The 21,310-nt window shown below is 39.5% G+C and overlaps 1 protein-coding gene across 5 annotated transcripts in view; it reads right to left on the bottom strand.

The window, feature by feature from the left end:
- The window catches only part of BMT2 (base methyltransferase of 25S rRNA 2 homolog), a 62,970-nt gene that overhangs the window by 24,213 nt on the left and 17,447 nt on the right, over nucleotides 1-21,310 (bottom strand). For 3 of the 5 annotated variants that reach the window (XM_050936318.1, XM_050936319.1, XM_050936317.1), the window contains exons 2-4: nucleotides 18,197-18,378; nucleotides 15,914-16,055; nucleotides 7,825-7,998 (exon numbers count right to left, since the gene is read on the bottom strand). In XM_050936318.1, coding sequence (XP_050792275.1) covers nucleotides 7,825-7,998; nucleotides 15,914-15,984 — 245 coding nt within the window. In that variant the 5' untranslated portion in view covers nucleotides 15,985-16,055; nucleotides 18,197-18,378. The remainder of the gene's footprint in view (nucleotides 1-7,824; nucleotides 7,999-15,913; nucleotides 16,056-18,196; nucleotides 18,379-21,310) is intronic. The other 2 variants (XM_050936316.1, XM_050936320.1) reach the window with 1 other exon arrangement.

The raw sequence follows: 21,310 nt of genomic DNA, 5'->3' as shown, positions 1-21,310 counted from the left end.
TCTTTAGGGGCAGAGATACCACTGAATAATTTGTTCCCCTTTTCTTAAGAACACTTGGAGAACCCCCCTTGGCTATTACAGTATAATAACCGGCTAGTACAGGGGTCGACAACCTTTCAGAAGTGGTGTGCCGAGTCTTCATTTATTCACTCTAATTTAAGGTTTCACATACCAGTAATACATTTTAATGTTTTTAGAAGGTCTCTCTCTATAATTCTATAATATATAACTAAATGATTGTTGTATGTAAAGCAAATAAGGTTTTTAAAATGTTTAAGATGCTTCATTTAAAATTAAATTAAAATGCAGAGCCCCCCAGACCAGTGGCCAGGACCCTAGCAGTGTGAGTGCCACTGAAAATCAGCTTGTGTGCTGCCTTCGGCATGCGAGCCTTAGGTTGCCTACCCCACAGCTAGTAGTTAGTATCAATACATCATCTTTCAAAGCCTTACACAGATTAAACCTTGTATTCTTAACAGAACCCAAATCACTGTAAATTGTGATAGCTATTTGTGATGTGGACATCTATCATCATAGAAACTGGGCAAATAGCCAGAATCCATATTAAGGCAAGAACAGTTATTTGTTGTTGCCTTGGACCAGATCTGGGCTGCTGATTTGGAGATGTTACCCCACTTCTGTGACAGGATTTAGATAACAGACCACTTATCTCATAATACTAATAACTTACACCGTGAACTACACATTTTTCAAAATAAGGAAACACTTTTCTGTGACAGCCCAAGAAGATACATCAGTATATCTCCAATATTGTGCACAAGATACAATACATTCTTCCAAGTGTGACAGTTTCTCCTCCTAAACCAAAAGAGGAAGCAAAAAGTTCCTTGCACTAGTCACAGTTGCAATGTGTGGAACGCTCCAGGAAACCCCAAACCTGCAATAAGCTTTATGCAGGCAAACTGCTGGGCCCATGCAGAGCTAATGGAAGGCCCAGGGCCTTAATTTGTAGATTGTTCAGGGCAGTGTGGACTCCTCAATTTCTCTTCTAAAATGTATTTAAATAAAATGCAGAATGATTTCAAGAGCAGACCATTTTAGGCTGCTTATCCCTTTTGAGTTCATCTAATAGTTCATAAAAGTATGATAAAAAATTGCATTTTATCTATTATAATAGCATGGCAGTGCCACTACTACAGTTAAGGTAGAGTTCACAACTTCTATTTAAAGGTCATACAATCACAGAAGATTAGGGTTGGAAGAGACCTCAGGAGCACCTGAAAGCAGGACCAACCCCAAATGAATCATCCCAGCCAGGGCTTTGTCAAGCTGGGCCTTAAAAACTCCATCATCCCTAGGTAACCCATTCCAGCGCTTCACCACCTTCAACTCTTTAAGTACTCTAAAATAGACATGCTTGGCTGGATTCCTTTGAAATTTGGTGTGCTTCAAGAGGATGCAAGGTAGGGTAGATAACCCAAATTTGGAGTACTTTGAGTTAGGGGTTGCAGAGATATACCTCCTGCCCCCAGCCATTTTTCAAAAATTTCCAGGTGGGGTTTTTTGCACAGAGCTTGAGATTAAACTATTGATGTAATATGGGTCAAAATGGTCTCAATCTGTTGAGTTTTACCCAAGACAGTGCATGGCACCCAGTAAATCTTTGGGGCACCCAAACAAAACATTTATAAAAATGTACACTTTTTACAGTGCACATATGCCAATACACACGTGCGCGCACACAAAAAGTAGAGGATTTCCATTCCTGCCATTTGATATGATTTAAATCTCAACTCTTAAATGCTCTAAAATCTGATGAGTTAATTGGATTGCTTCAATATTTAATGTTACATATAGGGGCACAGGATAGCATTAGTGATCAAGATTTGGGGACATATGACCAAGGAGTTCCTAAGTACCCTCTTCCCCCCAAAAAAAACCCATGCAAAAAAAGTTTCCTTCTGCCGCCTTGTACTGTTAGACTGAGAGGTTCTAATGTTTGGGTAAATCAGAGACCTCATTAAGATTGATGTGAACTCACCCTTCAGTTAATATAACTAACTAATGCTGAGAGTCTGCCACGAAGGTCACTGATTCTGTGACTTTCAGCGACCTCTGTAGCAGCTGGTGCTGGCCCAGGGGCTGTGCAAACCAGGCAGCCTATAGGCCAGTAGCAGCAGTTTGGGTGTGTGGGAAGGGGTTCAGGGCTAGGATCAGGGGGCTGGGGAGTGCGGGGGAGGCATTTACCTCAGGGTGGGGGGCTCCCCAGCTCCCTCTGGCATGGCCCCCCTACAGCTCCCAGGCAGTGGAAGGGTGGGGAGGGGTCTCTGCCATGCATTGCCAGTGGGCCCCAACCTGCAGCTCCCATTGGTTGCAGTTCCTGGCCAATGGGAGCTGCAGCGGCCGGCTGTTGCAGTTGCAGCAGAGGCTGAGACTCTGCCATGGAAGGACATGGAGCCGGGAAGGAACCCGCTGCCAGCCTTGCCAACATTCCTCCCCTCCCTCTCACCCCCCCAAGCATCAGCAGGGGTCCCAAGCCGCACACCACAGCCTGACCCTTCCCTCTCCCCAGCACCCGCGGCCTCCCCCGCCTAAGTTTTGGTCATGGCAGGTATTTTTAGTAAAAGTCATGGACAGGTCACAGGCCTGTGAATTTTTGTTTACGACCCATGACCTGTCAATAAGAACAGCCATACTGGGTCAGACCAAAGGTCCATGTAGCCCAGTATCCTGTATTCTGACAGTGGCCAATTCCAGGTGCCCCTGAGGGAATGAACAGAACATGTAATCATCAAGTAATCTAACCTGTCGTCCATTCCCCACTTCTGGCAAACAGAGGCTAGGGACACCAACCCTGCTCATTCTGGCTAACAGCCACTGATGGACCTATCCTCCATGAGGTTTTTTTTTTTTTTAAAACCCTGTTATAACCTTGGCCTTTACAACATCCTCTGGCAAGTAGTTCCACAGATTGACTGTGCATTCTATGAAAAATGCTTCCTGTGAAAAATGCGTTCTGGAAAAATACTTTCTTTTGTTTGTTTTAAACCTGCTGCATATTAATTTCATTTAGTGCCCCTAGTTTTTGTATTATGAGGAGTAAATATCACTTCCTTATTTACTTTCTCCACACGAGTCATAATTTTTTAGATCTCTATCATATCCTCCGCTTAAGTCTTTTCTGCAAGCTGAAAAGTCCCAGTCTTATGAATCTCTCCTGATATAGCAGATGCGCCATACCCCTAATAATTTTTGTTGCCCTTCTCTAAACCTTTTCCAATTCCAATATTGGAATTTTTTGAGATGGGGCAACCACATCTGCATGCATTATTCAGTATGTGGGTGTACCATGGATTTATACAGAGGCTATATGATATTTTGTCTTATTATCCATCCCTTTCTTAATGATTCCCAACATTGTTTGCTTTTTTGACTGCCCCTGCACATTGAGTGGATGTTTTCAGAGAACTTGCCACAATGACTCCAACATCTCTTTCTTAACTGGTAACAGCTAATTTAGATTCCATCATGAATAGCTGGGATTACGTTTTCCAATGTGCATTACTTTGCATTTATCAACACTGAATTTAATCTGCCGTTTTGTTGCCCAGTCACCCAGTTTTGTGAGATCCTTTTGTAGTTCTTCACAGTCTGCCTGGGACTTAACTATCTTGAGTAGTTTTTTGTCACCTTCAGATTTTTCCACCTCCCTATTTATTCCTTTTTCCAGATCATTTATGAATACGTTGAATAGGACTGGACTCAGTACAGACTCCTGGGGGACACCACTATTTACCTCGCTCCATTCTGAAAACTGACCATTTATTCCTACCTTTGGTTTCCGATCTTTTAACCAACTACCACTCCGTGAGAGGACCTTCCTTCTTATCCCATTACTGCTTACTTTGCTTAATAGCCTTCAGTGAGGGACCTTGTCAAACGCTTTCTGAAAATCTAAATGCACTATATCCACTGAATCCCCCTTGCCCACATGCTTGTTGACCCCCTCAAAGAATTCTAGTAGATTGGTGAGGCATGATTTCCCTTTACAAAAAACATGTTGATTATTCCACAACAAAATTATGTTCATCTGTGTGTCTGGTTGAAACTATAGTAATGACAAAGTATTCACTCACGAAAGCTCATGCTCCAATATGTCTGTTAGTCTATAAGGTGCCACAGGACTCTTTGCTGCTTTTACAGATCCAGACTAACACGGCTACCCCTCTGATACTATAGTAAAGAAGAAAATTGTCAGTTTACCCAATACTGAAGTCAGGCTTACTGGCCTGTAATTGCCGGAGTTACCTCTGGAGCCCTTTTAAAAAATTGGTGTCACATTAGCTATCCTCCAGTCATTTGGTACAGAAGCTGATTTAAAAGACAGGTTACAGACTACAGTTAATAACCCTGCATTTCACATTTCAGTTCCTTCAGAACTCTTGGGTGAATACCATCTGGCCCTGGTGACTTATTACTGTTTAGTTTATCAATTTTTCCAAAACCTCCTCTAATGACACCTCAATCTGGGACAGTTCCTCAGATTTGTCACCTAAAAAGAATGGCTCAGATTTGGGAATCTCTCTCACATCCTCAACCATGAAGACCGATGCAAAGAATTCATTGAGTTTCTCCTCAATGGCCTTATCCATGAGTGCTCCTTTAACATCTTGATCATCCAGTGGTCTCGCTGGTTGTTTAGCAGGTTTCCTGCTTCTGATGTACTTAATTTTTTTGCTATTACTTTGAGTCTTTTGCTAGCTGTTCTTCAAATTCTTTTGGCCTTCCTAATTATATTTTTACACTTCATTTGCCAGTTTATATGCTCCTTTTTATTTTCCTCACTAGGATTTAACTTCCACTTTTTAAAGGATGCCTTTTTGCCTCTCACTGCTTCTTTACTTTCTTGTTAAGCTCTGGTGGCTCTTTTTTGGTTCTCTTACTATGTTTTTTTAATATGGGGTATACATTTAAGTTGAGCCTCTACTATGGTGTCTTTAAAAAGATTCCATGCGGCTTGCAGGTATTTTACTTTTGGTGCTGTAACTTAATTTCTGTTTAACTAACCTCTTCATTTTTGAGTAGTCCTCTTTTTTGAAATTAAATGCTACAGTGTTGGGCCGCTGTGGTGTTTTCTCCACCATAGGGATGTTAAATTTAATTATATTATGGTCACTATTACCAAAAGTGGTCCAGTTATATTCACCTCTTGGATCAGATCCTGTGCTCCACTTAGGACTAAATCAAAAATTGCCTCTCCTCTTGTGGGTTCCAGGAGTAATCACTCCAAAGGTGTCAAGAAATTTTTCTCATCTCGATATCCCATTCTGAGGTGACACATACCAGTCAACATGGAGCTAGTTGAAATCCCCCACTGAGGGTTTTTTTTTTTTTTTTAATAGCCTCTCTAATCTCCCTGAGCATTTCACAGTCACTATCACCATCCTGGTCAGGTGGTTAGTAATATATTCCTACTGCTATATTCTTATTATCCGAGCATGGAATTACTATCCATAGAGATTCTATGGTACAGTCTGGTTCATTTAAGATTTTTGACTTAATTTGATTCTATGCTTTCTTTCACATAGTGCCATTCCCCTACCAGCACACCCTATTCTGTCTCTCTGATATATTTTATACCCTGGTATTACTGTGTCCCATTGATTCTCCTCATTGCCCCAAGTTTCTGTGATGCCTATTATATCAATATCCTCATTTAATACGAGGCACTAGTTCACTCATCTTATTATTTAGACTTCTAGCATTAGTATACAAGCACTTTAAAAACTTGTCATTTTTTAGTTGTCTTCATTAAATGATGTAATTGAATGAGACTTTTTCATTTTACTGTTTCTCATCAGTTCCTACCTATTTTATCATCTTCCATACTCTCCTTCTTACTAGGACAGACAATCCCCATTAGTAGATCCTCCTCTAATGGAGGTCTCTGTCTGAACCACGTGCTCCTCCGCACCTGTTGGCTTTCCCCCAGCCCAGTCCATGACTTTTACTAAAAATACCAGTGACTAAAACGTAGCCTTAAACATAACTAAGGATAAGTTCGTCACAAGCCACCGCAAAAGGAGTACTGCATGGGCATTTTTTTCCTTATTATCCTTTAACATCGTTAGATGGAATCCTCTGGGTGAGAGTGAATGGGTTGTAAAAGGAGGTGAAGAGCTTGTACGTTTCAGCAACTGTGGGGTTGGCAGAGTACAGGTGTATTAACAGGGCATACTGGGGCACACCCCTCTTCCATATCAAAAGCTATGCAGGAAAACTGGAGATGAACTCCTCCTGCTTCCTAGCTCTGTTTCTGGAGCTGATAGTCAACAGTTAACTTGTTCACCCCCCAAAAAAATCACCTGCCAATATTACTGTGAAGTGTCTAATCATTGACTCTGTTCATTGAAATTAATAGATAAATAAAATGAACCATGATTAATTTCTACTTGATTTTTCTTTTTTTAAGTTAGGTGAACATCTATTTCAGTTTATATGCTATAATTTATTAACCCCTCGACTGATCTTCTACTGATGAGCAAGTGTAACTCCAACAGAGTCAATAAAATTTTGAAGAGAATAATTTTTAGTTTGATTTTTGGGGGAGGAGGAAAGAAGCGGAGAGAAATCAGGTTCTGAAGGGAACTCAGGTTGCAACCTCAATTATGTAGTGGATACTGTGCATCTCTGTAATACAAAATAGTATTAGAGAACAAATTTTCTGTTTTGATTCTAAGCACTTTGTACAGGGACACTTATGGCATTTACAAGTTATTCTAACGGAGTTAAAGGCACAAAGATACTGACCGATGTGGACATAAAATATTCATTAACATTACCAACCTGCCCTTCATTTCCCTAATGAATAATACATACAACTTGTTCATAGGAAATATGGTACAGAAGCAAGATTTAGAAATGCCCCCGAAACTGCTAACAAAATACTGTGGCAGCTAAGCATTCATAAGAGTTGATCCATGAATTTAAGAGCATAAATTAAATTTAATTTTTAAAAGCATATTAAAATTGAATTAGTATATATTTATGTAGTCTCATTACTCTACTATATTTGTTGTACAGTATGAATCTCTTCCCATTATAATAAGGTGGCAGAAATTTTAAACTATAGTAAAAGGTACCAAAGTTAAAGTTGAAAACAAGTCAGAATCTTGAGGGAAAAATACCTTAGAAGAGTACTGCATCTGTTAATTATGTACTTTAAAAAAAATCATCCATCAGAAAACCAAGAAGTTCAAAAGTTAGGCTTCAAGAAGTCATTTGGAAGTACGTAGGTAATGTCAAAGGACTTTGCCCATGGTTGTGTGTGTGTGTGTGTGTGTGTGTGTGTGTGTGTGTGTTTGGGGGAGGGGGGAAGAGGGGTGTTAAAAAGAGAGTGTAATCATACGCACCTAATCCATATTTAGGCAAAGTGGACTGAGTTTCAAAAGTGCTGAATACAGTAGTTTCCCACTGATACACTTTCCTCTTAAATGTTCCCTTTGTCCAAACACAAATTGTATTATAAATTGCACACTAAGAACACTAACAAGATAGAATTGTTCCACAAGTGGTTGTTATGAGAGTTTTTTCATTAAAAAAAGACTATTGTCAATTTCAGAATAAGTTCTGGACCACTATTTTTGTAACATTAGCTTCTAAAAAATGTGATGATATATATTAATATGCTTCATGAAAATTTGTACCTTTTTTTTTTAAACTCTCTTTGCTTTTTTAAAAACTATAAAAAGTTGCACTGGAAATACATTAGGGCAATGCAATTTCACAGAAGTCAGTGTTATAAGATTGGGAAAAAGTTCTCTTTTGCAAACTTTTTTACTATAGCAAAAAGTTACAACTTACTCCTCTGATATAGTTTCATGATTTGTAAAGCTGAAGTTGGGTAAGGGCTCTTCAATTTTAGGAGTCTGGAGAACATTTAAGGCTGAAGTGGTCTTAGATGCAACAACTGCTCTTTTCTCATCTTTTTCAAGTGCTTTTCTCTTTCCGCCATTTTGAAAATATTCTCGGCACACACTAAAAGAGAAAATATCCAAAGTAATATTTCAGCAGACCAATGGTAATGAGGTTTAGCAATACTTATAACTATAGGTACTTTGAGTCTACATGTTATCTAAAACTTGCAGTTAAATTTATTATTATTAAAAACAGATTATATCAAGCCTTGAGAGGATCAAAACTTCTTTGTAAAAAGTAAGTATTATTGGGGTTTACCTACATTAATTTGAGCTCAGCAGCAGCATGACAAACTGAGAATGAAGGAAAACACAGTTTTAAATGGAATTTAATAAAGGATACAAACACTTAATAACTAGAGTTTCATAACAAAGTTCTATATTAAAGCTGCAATACATATTCAAAGACGAAAACCCACAAAGTTATCTGTAGAATGCATTGTTTCCAGTAGTTTTCAGAAGGCAATTATCCTCAATTCTTTGGACATTTATTGTCCATACAGATCATAAATGAAATGAGAAGTGACTTAATTGCTTCCAGATGCTTGATCCAGAGGCAGTAGTCAAAAGCTGGACTAAGTTAAAATGAGGTATATGGATTTTTTCCCCTTTTGGATAAGTTCCGTATTACCTATACATAAATAGATCCTAACTTTCAAGGAGAGGGAATGTGGATCTCGTGAAAATACCCTTATCAGAGCTACAATTAGAAGAATATTCAACCTTCTCCCCCACTTACATACTAGCTCTGTAGTTTCCAGAAATGGGGAGGGTTAGCAAATACTTGTAAGACACTTCTTGGAAAGGAGGAATATAACCCAGTCATAAGGACTCGTGTAGGTAAACTAGACAGAAAGCAGAGAAGACTTAATTATAAGCATCAAGCCCAGCCTTGAAAGCTACTCCAGTCTCACTCTAGAACCATGGAGGGCAAGAATGCAACTGTTTATAAGCATATATTAGTAATATCAACCAGAGCACAGAAGGTTCACCTTTGGATTACAGAGCTTTTTCCCTTATTATATAGTTTTGCTATTGTCGACTGCGTCATGGGTCATTGTAGGCTCCCAGTTTAAGACTAGAAAGGCTGGAACTGTCTCAGCATATATGAGAATATATGGCCTTGTTTGTATTTGGAATCTTGTTTTAAAACATTGTAAATGTTTAGCTGCCTTTTTATTTTGTTTATATCATGTGAAACTTGAAGTTGAAAAAAAATCTTCAATCTGTTTTTCCATAGATCAGAGGCTTTGCATCTCTTCTTACTGAGAGAGATATTGGTTTTGATATAGGGATCTAATGTCAGGTTCTTGGACAGTTATATTTTTTAAAACAGATTCTGAACTGAGACATGTCAGATGTTTTGGAAGAACATCTCTGGGAGCAGTTTCTCCCATTGAGGATTCCAAGGTCTGCACGAGAACAGAGAGATCTTGAGACAATTCTATCAGTTACTACAAGTTCAATGTTCTGATTCTGTTCAAACATTAGAAAAGCAATTTATGATTTTGTTACGATAGAAGAATTTTTAGATAGCTCTGCTGATCACCACCTTACAAGTGAGAGAAAATCCAGACTGGCATTTGGGGGGAAAAAAAAGACGAACAAGACAACATGGAATTTCATCTGCATCTAATTTAGGGCCCACTTCACCCCTTCTTTCTTGAAAGAACCTAACTAAATTATAGAACCACATAATTATGCTAGCAAAAGCCCTAGTGTAGATGCAGTTATAACAGTAAAAAAAGAGTGCTTTTGCCATAACTTATTTTGCCTGCAGAACCAGAATAGCTATACCAGCTGAAGCACTCTTTTGCCAATAGATACTATTACACAAGGAGAATTTTGCTATAACCACCAAAACCTCTATGTGGAGACATGACCTTTGATTTGGAGTTATTTTCCAAAATGTGTCTTTCTGCTTCCCTTTATATTACAAAGCTATAGTCTTAAATACAAAAGGAAAGTGGGAAGACAACAAAAAATAGAGTTTGAGGAAAGCACAGGCAGGGTATATGATTAATTTATTGTTCAAGCTTATTGCAATAGCACTCTAAGGTCATGGGATCCAAATTCTGGAATTCAGCAGACAAACCTTGTATCAATCCTATAACTAAAGGGTTCCCAGGTATTCCCTGAAACAAACAATCACATATACAGGGTGAGGAAGTCTCCTTATTTTAAGGCTGCGAAACTGACCATTTGATCACCATATATTGAATTTTTACAAACCACAAAGAAATATTTCAATTAAGCAATAAACACATTATATAATCAAAAATGAAAGACACACACAGAATGACATGCATCTGAAGAAGTGGGTATTCACCCACGAAAGCTCATGCTCCAAAACCTCTGTTAGTCTATAAGGTGCCACAGGATTCTTTGCTGCTTTTACAGATCCAGACTAACATGGCTACCCCTCTGATACACAGAATCTAGTTCATGAATTAATCTCAAAATATTTTTCAGACTCCCCAACTAGGCAGCAGAAAAAGTTTAAAAAAATAAATCTGCGTCACTGTGACTCTTAATACCAAAGAAGAGTATAGATGGTTTCTCTAATGACTGTACTGTGCTATGTAGGCTAGCCCTCTACATAATTTGCAGACGGTTGCTTTCTCAGGTATTCGGTTAGAAAAGATTGCATGGAGAAAAGAGAAAATGAAGGTAGAGTAGCTATACAAGTTTCTTCCAGCTTCTGACTAAAATCTTTCCTCATTACAGATGCCTAAGATCTGCCTCCAAAAGCCATCCTGTCCTCAAAATAAGGCTTACTGAAGGGGTTCTCCTACATTTTCAGTGTTCCTCTTCTGAAGAGAAAAACTTATGTTCACATAACTGTACCAACTACAATTAATTTTTCTATGTAATCAAAGTATTTTTTTCAGAACTATATTTTCATTCAGTTAAGCAGCAGGACACAAAGAAGGGCCAGCATCATGTGACCCATCACCTCTCCGCAGATCAGTCATACATAGAACAAAAGCTTGAGAACTCCAAGCGTCTAGAGATGAAGTGAGGAACTGCAAAGTATTTTCTCAGCTCTATTTACTAAGAAGTTGACAACCATCTGTCAGAGGATCAGTCTACCCAATCATCTGGCCTTCTAGGCATCAGTTTGTCCCCTGAATTTCCAAAGAATGCACATACACCACATTCAAATTAAGGTCATTTTCTTAGGATTTTGTTTCAGTAAACCACAAAAAGTTCACTAAATCTGCTTGCCCCTTCCAAGGCAAAGCAGTTCCTTTTCCTGGTCAGCAGGGTTCCACAAAATCTCTCTTTTAGCCTTCAAGGCTTAGTCCTCCTCTATCCCTGGGTCACAAACTTTGCACACAGATTCCTTCCTTTGTTCATGCCATTGCTTGGTTTGCCCCACGCCTAATATTGTCTCTATGGGAAAAATTTCCTGTTATTTTCTGTTCCCTTTCACTGTGAGAAAGGCAGCCCCTCTTCTGTGATGGCAGTCCAAAAGTGGTGCCTATGGTAATACTCTGGTCAACTGATTTGGCCACAGATCAGAGCTGGGGCCTAAACCCCAAAGGGCAGCACACCCTGAAATAGCACTGTTATATACTGTTTGACATTTGGGATTATGTGGACAAAGAGAAAAGGGAGTACCTTTCCCAGACCTGAGGAAGAGTTCTGTGTAGCTCAAAAGCTTGTCTCTCTCATCAACAGAAGTTGGTCCAGTAAAAGATACTACCTCATCCACCTTGTCTCCCTGACAAAAGGAAAGTCATTTCTGCAAGAGAAACTTTATATACGGAACACTGGGTATGAGAAGTAACACAGGGATAGATTTTTATACTCCACATCTTTAATTAAATCCAGGTGCAAAACTTGATATGCTTACAAAGCCACTGGGAAGTCACTGGAACATGTGACTCTTACACAGCAAAGATCTGTATTAAAAAAATTAGTACAGCTATAAAAAGCAGCAAGCAACCAACTTTTAAAAGTCCTCTGCAAATAAAACATTATGAATTATTTCATAAGAGTGTATTACTGTCATGAGGTTATAAGGGAGGTGGTGTTGCCTTATATATTAAAAACATATATGCTTGGACTGAGGTTGAGATAGAAATAAGAGAGATTGGTTGAAAGTCTCTAGGTAAGGATAAAAGGGGTAAAGGGTGAGGTCATGGCAGGGGTCTACTATTGACCACCAAACCAGGAAGAAGTGGATGAGGCTTTTTAAAAAAACACTAACAAAATCATCCAAATCACAGGAGTTGGTGGTGATGGGGGACTTAAACTAACCCCAGACATCTGTTGGGAAAACAGCAGGGCACAGATTATCCAACAAGTTCTTAGAATGTTTTGGATACAATATTTTATTTCAGAAGGTGGAGAAAGCTACTGTGGGAGGAGGCTGTTCTAGATTTGACTTTGGCAAATAGGGAGGAACTGGTTGAGAATTTGAAAGACAATGGATTTCAAGAAGACAGACCAGCAAACTCAGAGTCGGTAGGTAAAATCCCATGGGAAGCAAGTCTAAGGGGAAAAACAATGGAAGACTGTTGGCAGTTTTTCGAAGAGACATTATTAAGGGCACAAGAGCAAACTATCCCACTGCATAGGAAAGATAGGAAGTATGGCAAGAGACCACCCTGGCTTAACCAGGAGATCTTCAATGATCTAAAATTCAAAAGAGAGTCCTACAAAAAGTGGAAACTCGGTCAAATTACAAAAGAAGAATATAAACAAATAAACACAAGTATGTAGGGACAAAATTTCAAAAGCCAAGGCACAAAACGAGATTAAGCTAGCTAGGGACATAAAAGGAAACAAGAAAACATTCTACAAACACATTAGAAAAAAAGAGGAAGACCAAGGACAGGGTAGGTCCATTACTCAATAAGGTGGGGGAGAATAACAGAAAATGTGGAAATGGCAGAGGTGCTTAATGACTTCGTTTCGGTTTTCACCAAGAAGGTTGGTGGCAATTGGACGTCTAACATAGTGAATGCCAGTGAAAATGAGGTAGGATCAGAGTCTAAAATAGGAAAAGAACAAGTCAAAAATTACTTAGACAAGTTAGATGTCTTCAGATCACCAGGGCCTGATGAAAGACTAACGAAGGAGCTGACTGAAGAGATATCTGAGCCATTAGTAATTATCTTTGAAAAGTCATGGTTGATGGGAAACACTCCAGAAGACTGGAAAAGGGCAAATCTAGTGCCCATCTATAAAAAGTGAAATAAGGACAACCTGCGGAATTACAGACCAGTCAGTTTAACTTCTGTACTCAGAAAGATAATAGAGCAATCAATTTGCAAACACCTAGAAGATAATAAGGTGATAAATAACAGTCAGCATGGATTTGTCATGAACAAATTACGTCAAACCAACCTGATAGCTTTCTTTGACAGCGTAACAAGCCTTGTAGGTAGAGGGGGAAGCAGTAGATGGGGTATATCTTGACTTTAGTAAGGCTTTTTATACTATCTCGCAAGACCTTCTCATAAACAAACTAGGGAAATACAACCTAGATGGAGCTACTATAAGATGGGTGCATAACTGGTTGGAAAACCATTCTCAGAGGGTAGTTATCAGTAGTTCACACTCATGCTGGAAGGGCATAATGAGTGGAGCCCACGGGACAATTCTCTTCAATATCTTCATCAATGATTTAGATAATGGCATAGAGAGTATACCTAGAAAGCTGGGAGGGGTTGCAAGTGCTTTGGAGGATAGGATTAAAATTCAAAGTGATCTGGAGAAATGGTGTGAAGTAAATAGGATGAAATACAATAAGGACAAATGCAAAATACTTCACTTTGGAAGGAACAATCAGTTGCACACATACAAAATGGGAAATGACTGACTGGGAAGGAGTACTGCAGAAAGGGATCTGGGGATCAGAATGGATCATAGAATATTAGGGGTTGGAAGAGACTTCAGGAGGTCATCTAGTCCAATCCCCTGTTCAAAGCAGGACCAACACCAACTAAATCATCCCAGCCAGGGCTTTGTCAAGCTGGGCCGTAAAAACCTCTAAGGATGAAGATTCCACCACCTCCCTAGGTGACCCATTCCAGTGCTTCACCATCCTCCTATTGAAATAGTGTTTCCTAATATCCAACCTAGACCTCCCCCACTGCAACTTGAGACCATTGCTGCTGCTTCTTCTGTCATCTGCCACCACTGTCACTGCCACAGCCTAGCTCCATCCTCTTTGGACCTCCCTTCAGGTACTTGAAGGCTGCTATCAAATACCCGCTCATTCTTCTCTTCTGCAGACAAAAATAACCCCAATCCCCCTCAGCCTCTCCTCATAAGTCATGCACCAGCCCCCTAATCATTTTCATTGCCCTCTGCTGGACTCTCTCCAATTTGTCCACATCCCTTCTGTAGTAGGGAGACCAAAACTGGACATAATACTCCATCTAGGTGTGGCCTCACCAGTTCCGAATAGAGGGGAATAATCACTTCTCTCGATCTGCTGGCAATGATCCTACTAATACAGCCCAATATGCCCTTGGCCTTCTTGGCAACAAGGGCACACTGCTGACTCTCATCCAGCTTCTCGTCCACTGTAATCTCCAGGTCCTTCTCTGCAGAACTGCCACTTTGCCAATCGGTCCCCAGCCTGTAGTGGTGCATGGGATTCTTCCTTCCTAAGTGCAGGACTCTGCATTTGTCCTAGTTGATCCTCATCAGATTTCTTTTAGCCCAATCTTCCAATTTGTCTAGGTCACTCTGGACCTTATCCCTATTCTCCAGAGTATCTACCCACCTTAGTGTCATCTGCAAACTTGCTGAGGGTGCAATTCATCCCATCATCCAGATTAATATGTTGAACAAAACCGGCCCCAGGACCGACCCCTGGAGCACTCCACTTGATACCAGCTGCCAACAAGACTTTGAGCCATTGATCACTACTCGTTGAGCCCAAAAATCTAGCCAGCTTTCTATCCACCTTATAGTCCATTCATCCCATCCATACTACTTTAACTTGCTGGCAAGAATACTGTGGGAGATCGTATCAAAACGACAAGCTAAATGAGTCAGTGTAATGCTGTTGCAAAAAAAGGCAAACATAATTCTGGGACGTATTAGCAGTAGTATTGTAAGCAAGACACGAGAAGTAATTCTTCTGCTCTACTCTGCGCTGATTAGGCCTCAACTGGAGTATTGTGTCCAGTTCTGGGTACCACATTTCAGGAAAGATGTGGACAAATTGGAGCAAGTCCAGAGAAGAGCAACAAAAATGATTAAAGGTCTAGAAAACATGACCTTTGAGGGAAGATTGAAAAAATTGGGTTTGTTTAGTCTGGAGAAGAGAAGACAGAGAAGGGACATGATAACAGTTTTCAAGTACATAGAAGATTGTTACAAGGAGGAGGGAGAAAATTTGTTGTTGTTAACCTCTGACGATAGGACAAGAAGCAATAGGCTTAAATAGCAGCAAGGGTGGTTTAGGTTGGACATGAAGAAAAACTTCCGAACTGTCAGAGTGGATAAGCACTGGAATAAATTGCCTAGGGAGGTTGTGGAATCTCCATCACTGGAGATTTTTAAAAGCAGGTTGGACAAACACTTGTGAGAGATGGTCTAGATAAACTTAGTCCTGCCTTGAGTGCAGGGGACTGGACTAGATGACCTCTCGAGGTCTCTTCCAGTTTTATGATTACCTCAATTTGACGAGTCTAGATTTAGAACCAAGTACTAATCATGTTCTTTATAACAAGTTTCGCTGCTAACCGTTTCAACACAAAGTTTCACTAAAGCTAGTTGGGAATGCTTTAATCTGGATTTAAAATCAAAATTCAGATAATCACATGCTAAAATTCTAAGAATAGTGAGATAGAACAATGGGAAATCTGATGCTTACTTAAAAATAACCACACAATAAAACATGAGTGCTGGAGATAACAGAAGGCAAGAATATGCTCTGCTCTAAAGACTCAGATTGCCAGTTTGAGACAGTTCAGAATCCTATTTTGTTAAACCATACAAAGATTTACCTGCTACACCATTCAATTCGACCTTCCCCTTCACAAGATTTTGTCCAGTGATTATCTGCAAGGTTTTTCATTGCCACAGCATATTCACAAAGAGTTTCCTCATCCTCACAGTGTTCACGCCAGATCTTGTCAAAGTCGCCCACTAAACAAAAACAAAAACAGAGTGTGAGCATAATATACATGTTTAATGTTCGACACCAGAAAGCAGCATCTAGTCTAAATGTCTTCTTCACAATCTTTAAAGTGTGAGCCAAGCATAACTTGATGCAGTGATATCTCCTTAAGTCTCAAGGCACCCTAAAAACAGAGCAACAAAATTGCTCCCATTCATATCAAGTGTTAATATATTAAGTCTACTTATGACAACTTACATGTCCACATGCTTAGCTATTTACTGCTAATCAAAGCCAACAAGGAAGAAGAGGGATGATTATGAAGAACTGCATAATCTACCTTAAATAGCAATTTATTTTGGTGTCATGAGCGGGCAAAGCATTACCATTGTTTTTCCTCCCCCATTTGACCTCTGATTGCAGTAGGAGTAGGTATACAAAAATTTGCTAACTTGCATAACTGAGAAATTTAAGGGAAGCAGCTTAGCTCCTTGTTTAATCAGACTGCCTGTCCAAGTGTGGTTCAGGGATATTAAGCCTATTTCCTTTACTTGAAAAAGTTTCAGAAGGCACAAAATGCAGATATCAACAGAATAAGGTGTACTTCCAATCAGGCATTTGCATTCTCTCATCTAAGATGGCATTCATCTCGTAAGGCCAAGAAGCAAACCATATACAGTTTAAATCCAACAGAGACTGGGGAAAGAGGGCAAACAAAAAAAGCTCTAGCACAGATTTGGCTATCTGCTTTATGACTAGTAAACGGTAGAAGAGTCACTCTGCCCCTATTAGTAAATTGGCTGGCTGATCAGAACACTCGAAAGCATAAATATGGCACCTTTCATTCTCATTAGTCCCCAAAAGCACTGAATTAAGAGGTGTGTGTGTTAAAATGTGTAGTTGGCAATAAAAGACATCAGCAGTTACACAGACATCAGCCTGGGAGCATGCCTGAGTAGGATGAGACACAGGAGCACTCTGTTCCCCGGCTGGGTTTGCTTGGAAAAGGTGTTTCATGCAGCACCAACATAGGACTGAATAGACATTGGGAGACAGAAAGAGAAACTGTGCAGGGCTACGGCTACACTAGAGAGCTTACAGCAGTACAGCAAGCCTTTTAGAGTAGCCGCTCTAAGTGGACGGAAGAGAGCTCCCTGTCAGCTTAATTACTCCAGCCCCTGCGAGCAGATGTAGCTCTCCCGCCAACACAACACGCTGTCCACACCCGCGCTTAAGCCAGCATAAGTTATGTAGTTCAGGGGGCTGCCTAATTCAAACCTATGAGTGACAACTTCTGTCAGCTTATACTGTAGTGTAGCCATAGCCTAGATTTCTTCACCCCTCACTGTTTGGTAAGACACTAATACAACTCCTGTAATTTCTCTCTCCTGGTTAGTGGGTTAATGAAGCATGTTTGTGGCTATGCAAAAACAATTTAGGAAATACCAACCACTGATCAGTCCAAGCTTGGATATAAATAAACTTGGTAGTTAAATTCTAACACAACCTTAACTGTAGTCTTGCAACTGTTCCACCACAATACTCTGAATCTTGCTAAGTTGAGCTCCTGTTAATAGGCCCCACATGATAACCATAAGACTCCTGGATGAAGCTTATCTAAAAGTTACTGGTGCTTTGATTAGTTGCTCTGATTTATTATTTGTTTACAGAGCATTCAAAAGTGTGTTAGACACCTTACACACAAACATAGGACAGGCAGTCCCTGCCCTGAAATGCTTACAGTCTAAGTAGAAACAGGACAACAAGATGAGTCAAGATAAACACATAAGGGAGCAGTACAAGGGAAAAAAAGATTACAAATAAAAAGATAAATTAGCTTTGTGGTACTACACTCAGTTTTACTCTTTACCATTATTAGGCCAATGCCTAGTAACTACTTATCACTGTCTCCTCACAACATTCCTAACTGCCATTCTTTTTTTTCCCCCCCTTACTAGTTAGCCTTGTCATACCACTTTTCCCATATTTTAAAGGTTTTAACCCTAGGCATTCCCCCCTCAACATCGTAATGATGCCTCTTCAAACCCCTTCCCCAACTCTGAGCCCTCACCTACTATTGGTGATCCTTTCACTTTCTCCCTCATCTAAAAAACAACACTTGTCTAGAGTAGATTGTAGAACAAGTTTCGAATGGATTAAATTAGGCAGCCTCAGAGGAAGTCTGAGCTGTGTTTGTGGTTTTCATTAAGTGGCTGGCCCAAAAGTCACAAGGCAGCTGGGTCTGTGAAGTTGTTGCTGCTGTCACCAATTCTTGGGACTGTCAAAGAAAGACTGGCATAACCACTTTCACCTGTCCCGGGAGCCCTTCTGCTATTCCAGGGACTGGGCTTCCTTGCGTTAAAAGAAAAAGAAAAAAAAAGAAGGACATAGGAGAAAACATTACCCAAATTTTAAGGAAATGAGAAATTATATTTCTGCCCATTTCAAGTATAGCAAAAACTAAAAACTAGCTTTTAAAGTCTGCCTTATTGCCATGTCTTATTTCCCTAACCTACCTCCCTGATAGCATAAATTTAATGTGATTTAAATGATAAATATTTAACACTGCATAGTTGAGCTCCTTAACACAATTTCCCCTTTCTCCTCCATATTTTTTTTTCATATTTATCATGTTTACTCTAGTATTATAGCACTGAGAAGGCACTTCATTTTGAGGTACTCCCATTGCTCTCAAAGGCTTCACATGCAGCAAGACAATTAATCACCTGACAAGTAACGTATTCACAGTGCAAACTGAAAGGTTTCATGAACCTCCAACCATCCCCTGGAATTCCACTTTAATGACAAAAATCCTCAACTGACTTGAATATGTTTAAAAGCATACTTTTCACTTCAAACTGAATAGGATGTTGATGGAACAAGCACATTCACGTCCTTTGAATTGAAAAGAAAGTGTTGAAAAGACTCACTATTTGTGGACAGACTCCAGAAAGGTGTTTACCACATCTGGATTTCAAGTCAGAACTAATGGTGAATTAATATATTCTACCTTGGTACTTAATTGCTTACTCGCTTGCTGGTGGTGTCTCTGCAGCTTGAGGTCTTCAAACCATTTCTGAGGATTTCAATAACTCGGTCCTGGGATAGGAGTTGTTATAAAATTGGATGGGTGGGGTTCTGTGGCCTGCCTTGTGCAGGAGGTCAGACTAGATGATCAGATTGGTCCCTTCTGACCTATGAGTCTATAATTGGGCTTGCCATTTAAGTTTCAGAGTTACAATGGAAATGCAGACTGTGGTACATTGGTAGAGAACATAAGCTAATGAACCTTCAGAACTAGATGGGATAGAAACTGTTTTATGAATCAAAGCTTAGGTAATGGTAAATGCAATGGAGTTTACAGGAAGGACTTCGCATAGCAAATTTGAGCTGCATGGATCACTGGAAATAAAAAAACACAATATGAAAATGTCTGAGTCTTTCAAAAGAATGTTCTAAAGACTGATCATGGTGTGTCAAAGCTTATGTTCTAGAATAACCTAGAATTAATCAGGAATTCTTATATAAAATCAGAAGGGCGTCCTTGAATAACATTTTTTCATGTCCCTTATATCAAGCTCTGCACACCAGATAATCATTGCCCCCAGTTCATCTTCACTGTAGAGTTTCCTTAATTTCATTCACAGGGTGTGAAGTACAGATGTGAGTGTTGTCTCCATCTCTCCCTCTCCCATGCAACTTAAATCCTATTTGAGCATGGATTCCATAGAACACCCTTTTTTTTTTAAAATACCCCATTCCTCCCATAAAAGAAATCAGTCGTGTAAATGTCAGACCCCAGAGATTCTGATTTATAACAACTGCTCATGAGTTTTTTACAAGCCTTACAGGTCCCTGCAGCAGCTTAACTTAAAAAAAAATATTTATGTTTGTTTGATTCCCTCTCTCCAGGGTTGTTAAAAACATATCAACCAGTTCTGTATATCCTGGAAGATTAATTCTTTAAGCAGTTACTTGGTTACCTGTCCTTGCAATTCTGTCACTGACTGCAGCTACAAATGATGATCGAAGAGAGATTCCTTATAGCAGCATATTCTTGGATATGATGCACAAGTCCAATCTCATGTATCTAGCTAAAATACATTCCCCAGACTATGCTCTCCATCCACGTAAGCCTTCTTTAGGCTTAACAAAAAAATAATCTAGTTTGTTGTCCTACACTGCTCCCCACCCCATTCTTCCCCTAAAGGAAGTCCTCACACATACGCCTTTAAGTTGTGCTAAATGGGGTTTACATAAAAGGTAACTTTATCATCAATTAAAATGGGTAATTTCTTAGAGTTTACTTTAAGTTTAATTAGAAAACAATTCCTGACAGGACAAAGTTAAAGAAGCCAAAGACAAAGCTTATTTTACTTATATTTAGAGGGGGCAGTGAGGCTAGTCTAAAGAAAGTTGCATTCCCACTTCCCGTTTCTGAAATTGAAACAGAAATAAGTGATTTATTTGAACTTTAAATTTAGATGAACAAGTGACTTAATACCCGAGTTCTGACTATATACAGCACCATAAAGGATAAGGAACAGGATCCTTGCAGCAAATGTGACAGGACACTTCTATAAAAGTCTATTTCATTTCATTAAGCATAATTCTTTTCCTAAGTTTCTTCTGCATTTTAGCTCTGGATGTGTCACTGTCCAGCCCTCTGTCTCCAAGAGTCGGCAGCACCAGATGCTTCAAAAGAAGACGCAAGAACTATCGCAGAAAGCAGCTGTGGGATAATCTATCCCTGACACAAGCCTCATCCTTACGACTACAAATTCCTGATACTACATACACCTCTACCTTGATATAACGCTGTCCTTGGGAGCCAAAAAATCTTACCGCATTACAGGTGAAACCGTGTTATATTGAACTTGCTTTGATCCACTGGAGTGCGCAGCCCTGCTCCCCCGAAGCACTGCTTTACCATGTTATATCGGGTGGCATTATATCAAGGTAGCGGTGTTTTTGAGCATAAGACTCTAATGGCATTGATTCTGGAGATTAATCAGAGCTTTATTGTTGCACAGAAAAATAAGACCAACAGTTTTAAACACATGGATCAAGAAATCTGTGATATTTTTAATCAAAGCCCAGATTTATGCATTCTTTCCTTTCAGGAGGGTGCAGAGATTTAATTTGTGCTTCAAGAGTCAATGGGAAGAGTGACAACGTTAAACTTTTTTTTTTTTTTTTAAAGCAATGGCACTATCTGGGCACAACTGAGACTAAAAGTAGTCCACTGTAACAACTTCCACAAGAAAAACAAAAATCCTGACGA

This window comes from Gopherus flavomarginatus, chromosome 1 (genome assembly GCF_025201925.1).
Source record: "Gopherus flavomarginatus isolate rGopFla2 chromosome 1, rGopFla2.mat.asm, whole genome shotgun sequence".
In the NCBI taxonomy this organism is placed as follows: domain Eukaryota; kingdom Metazoa; phylum Chordata; order Testudines; family Testudinidae; genus Gopherus; species Gopherus flavomarginatus.
The sequence above is the reverse complement of the archived record's forward strand: the minus strand, read 5'-3'. Positions and strand labels throughout refer to the sequence as shown.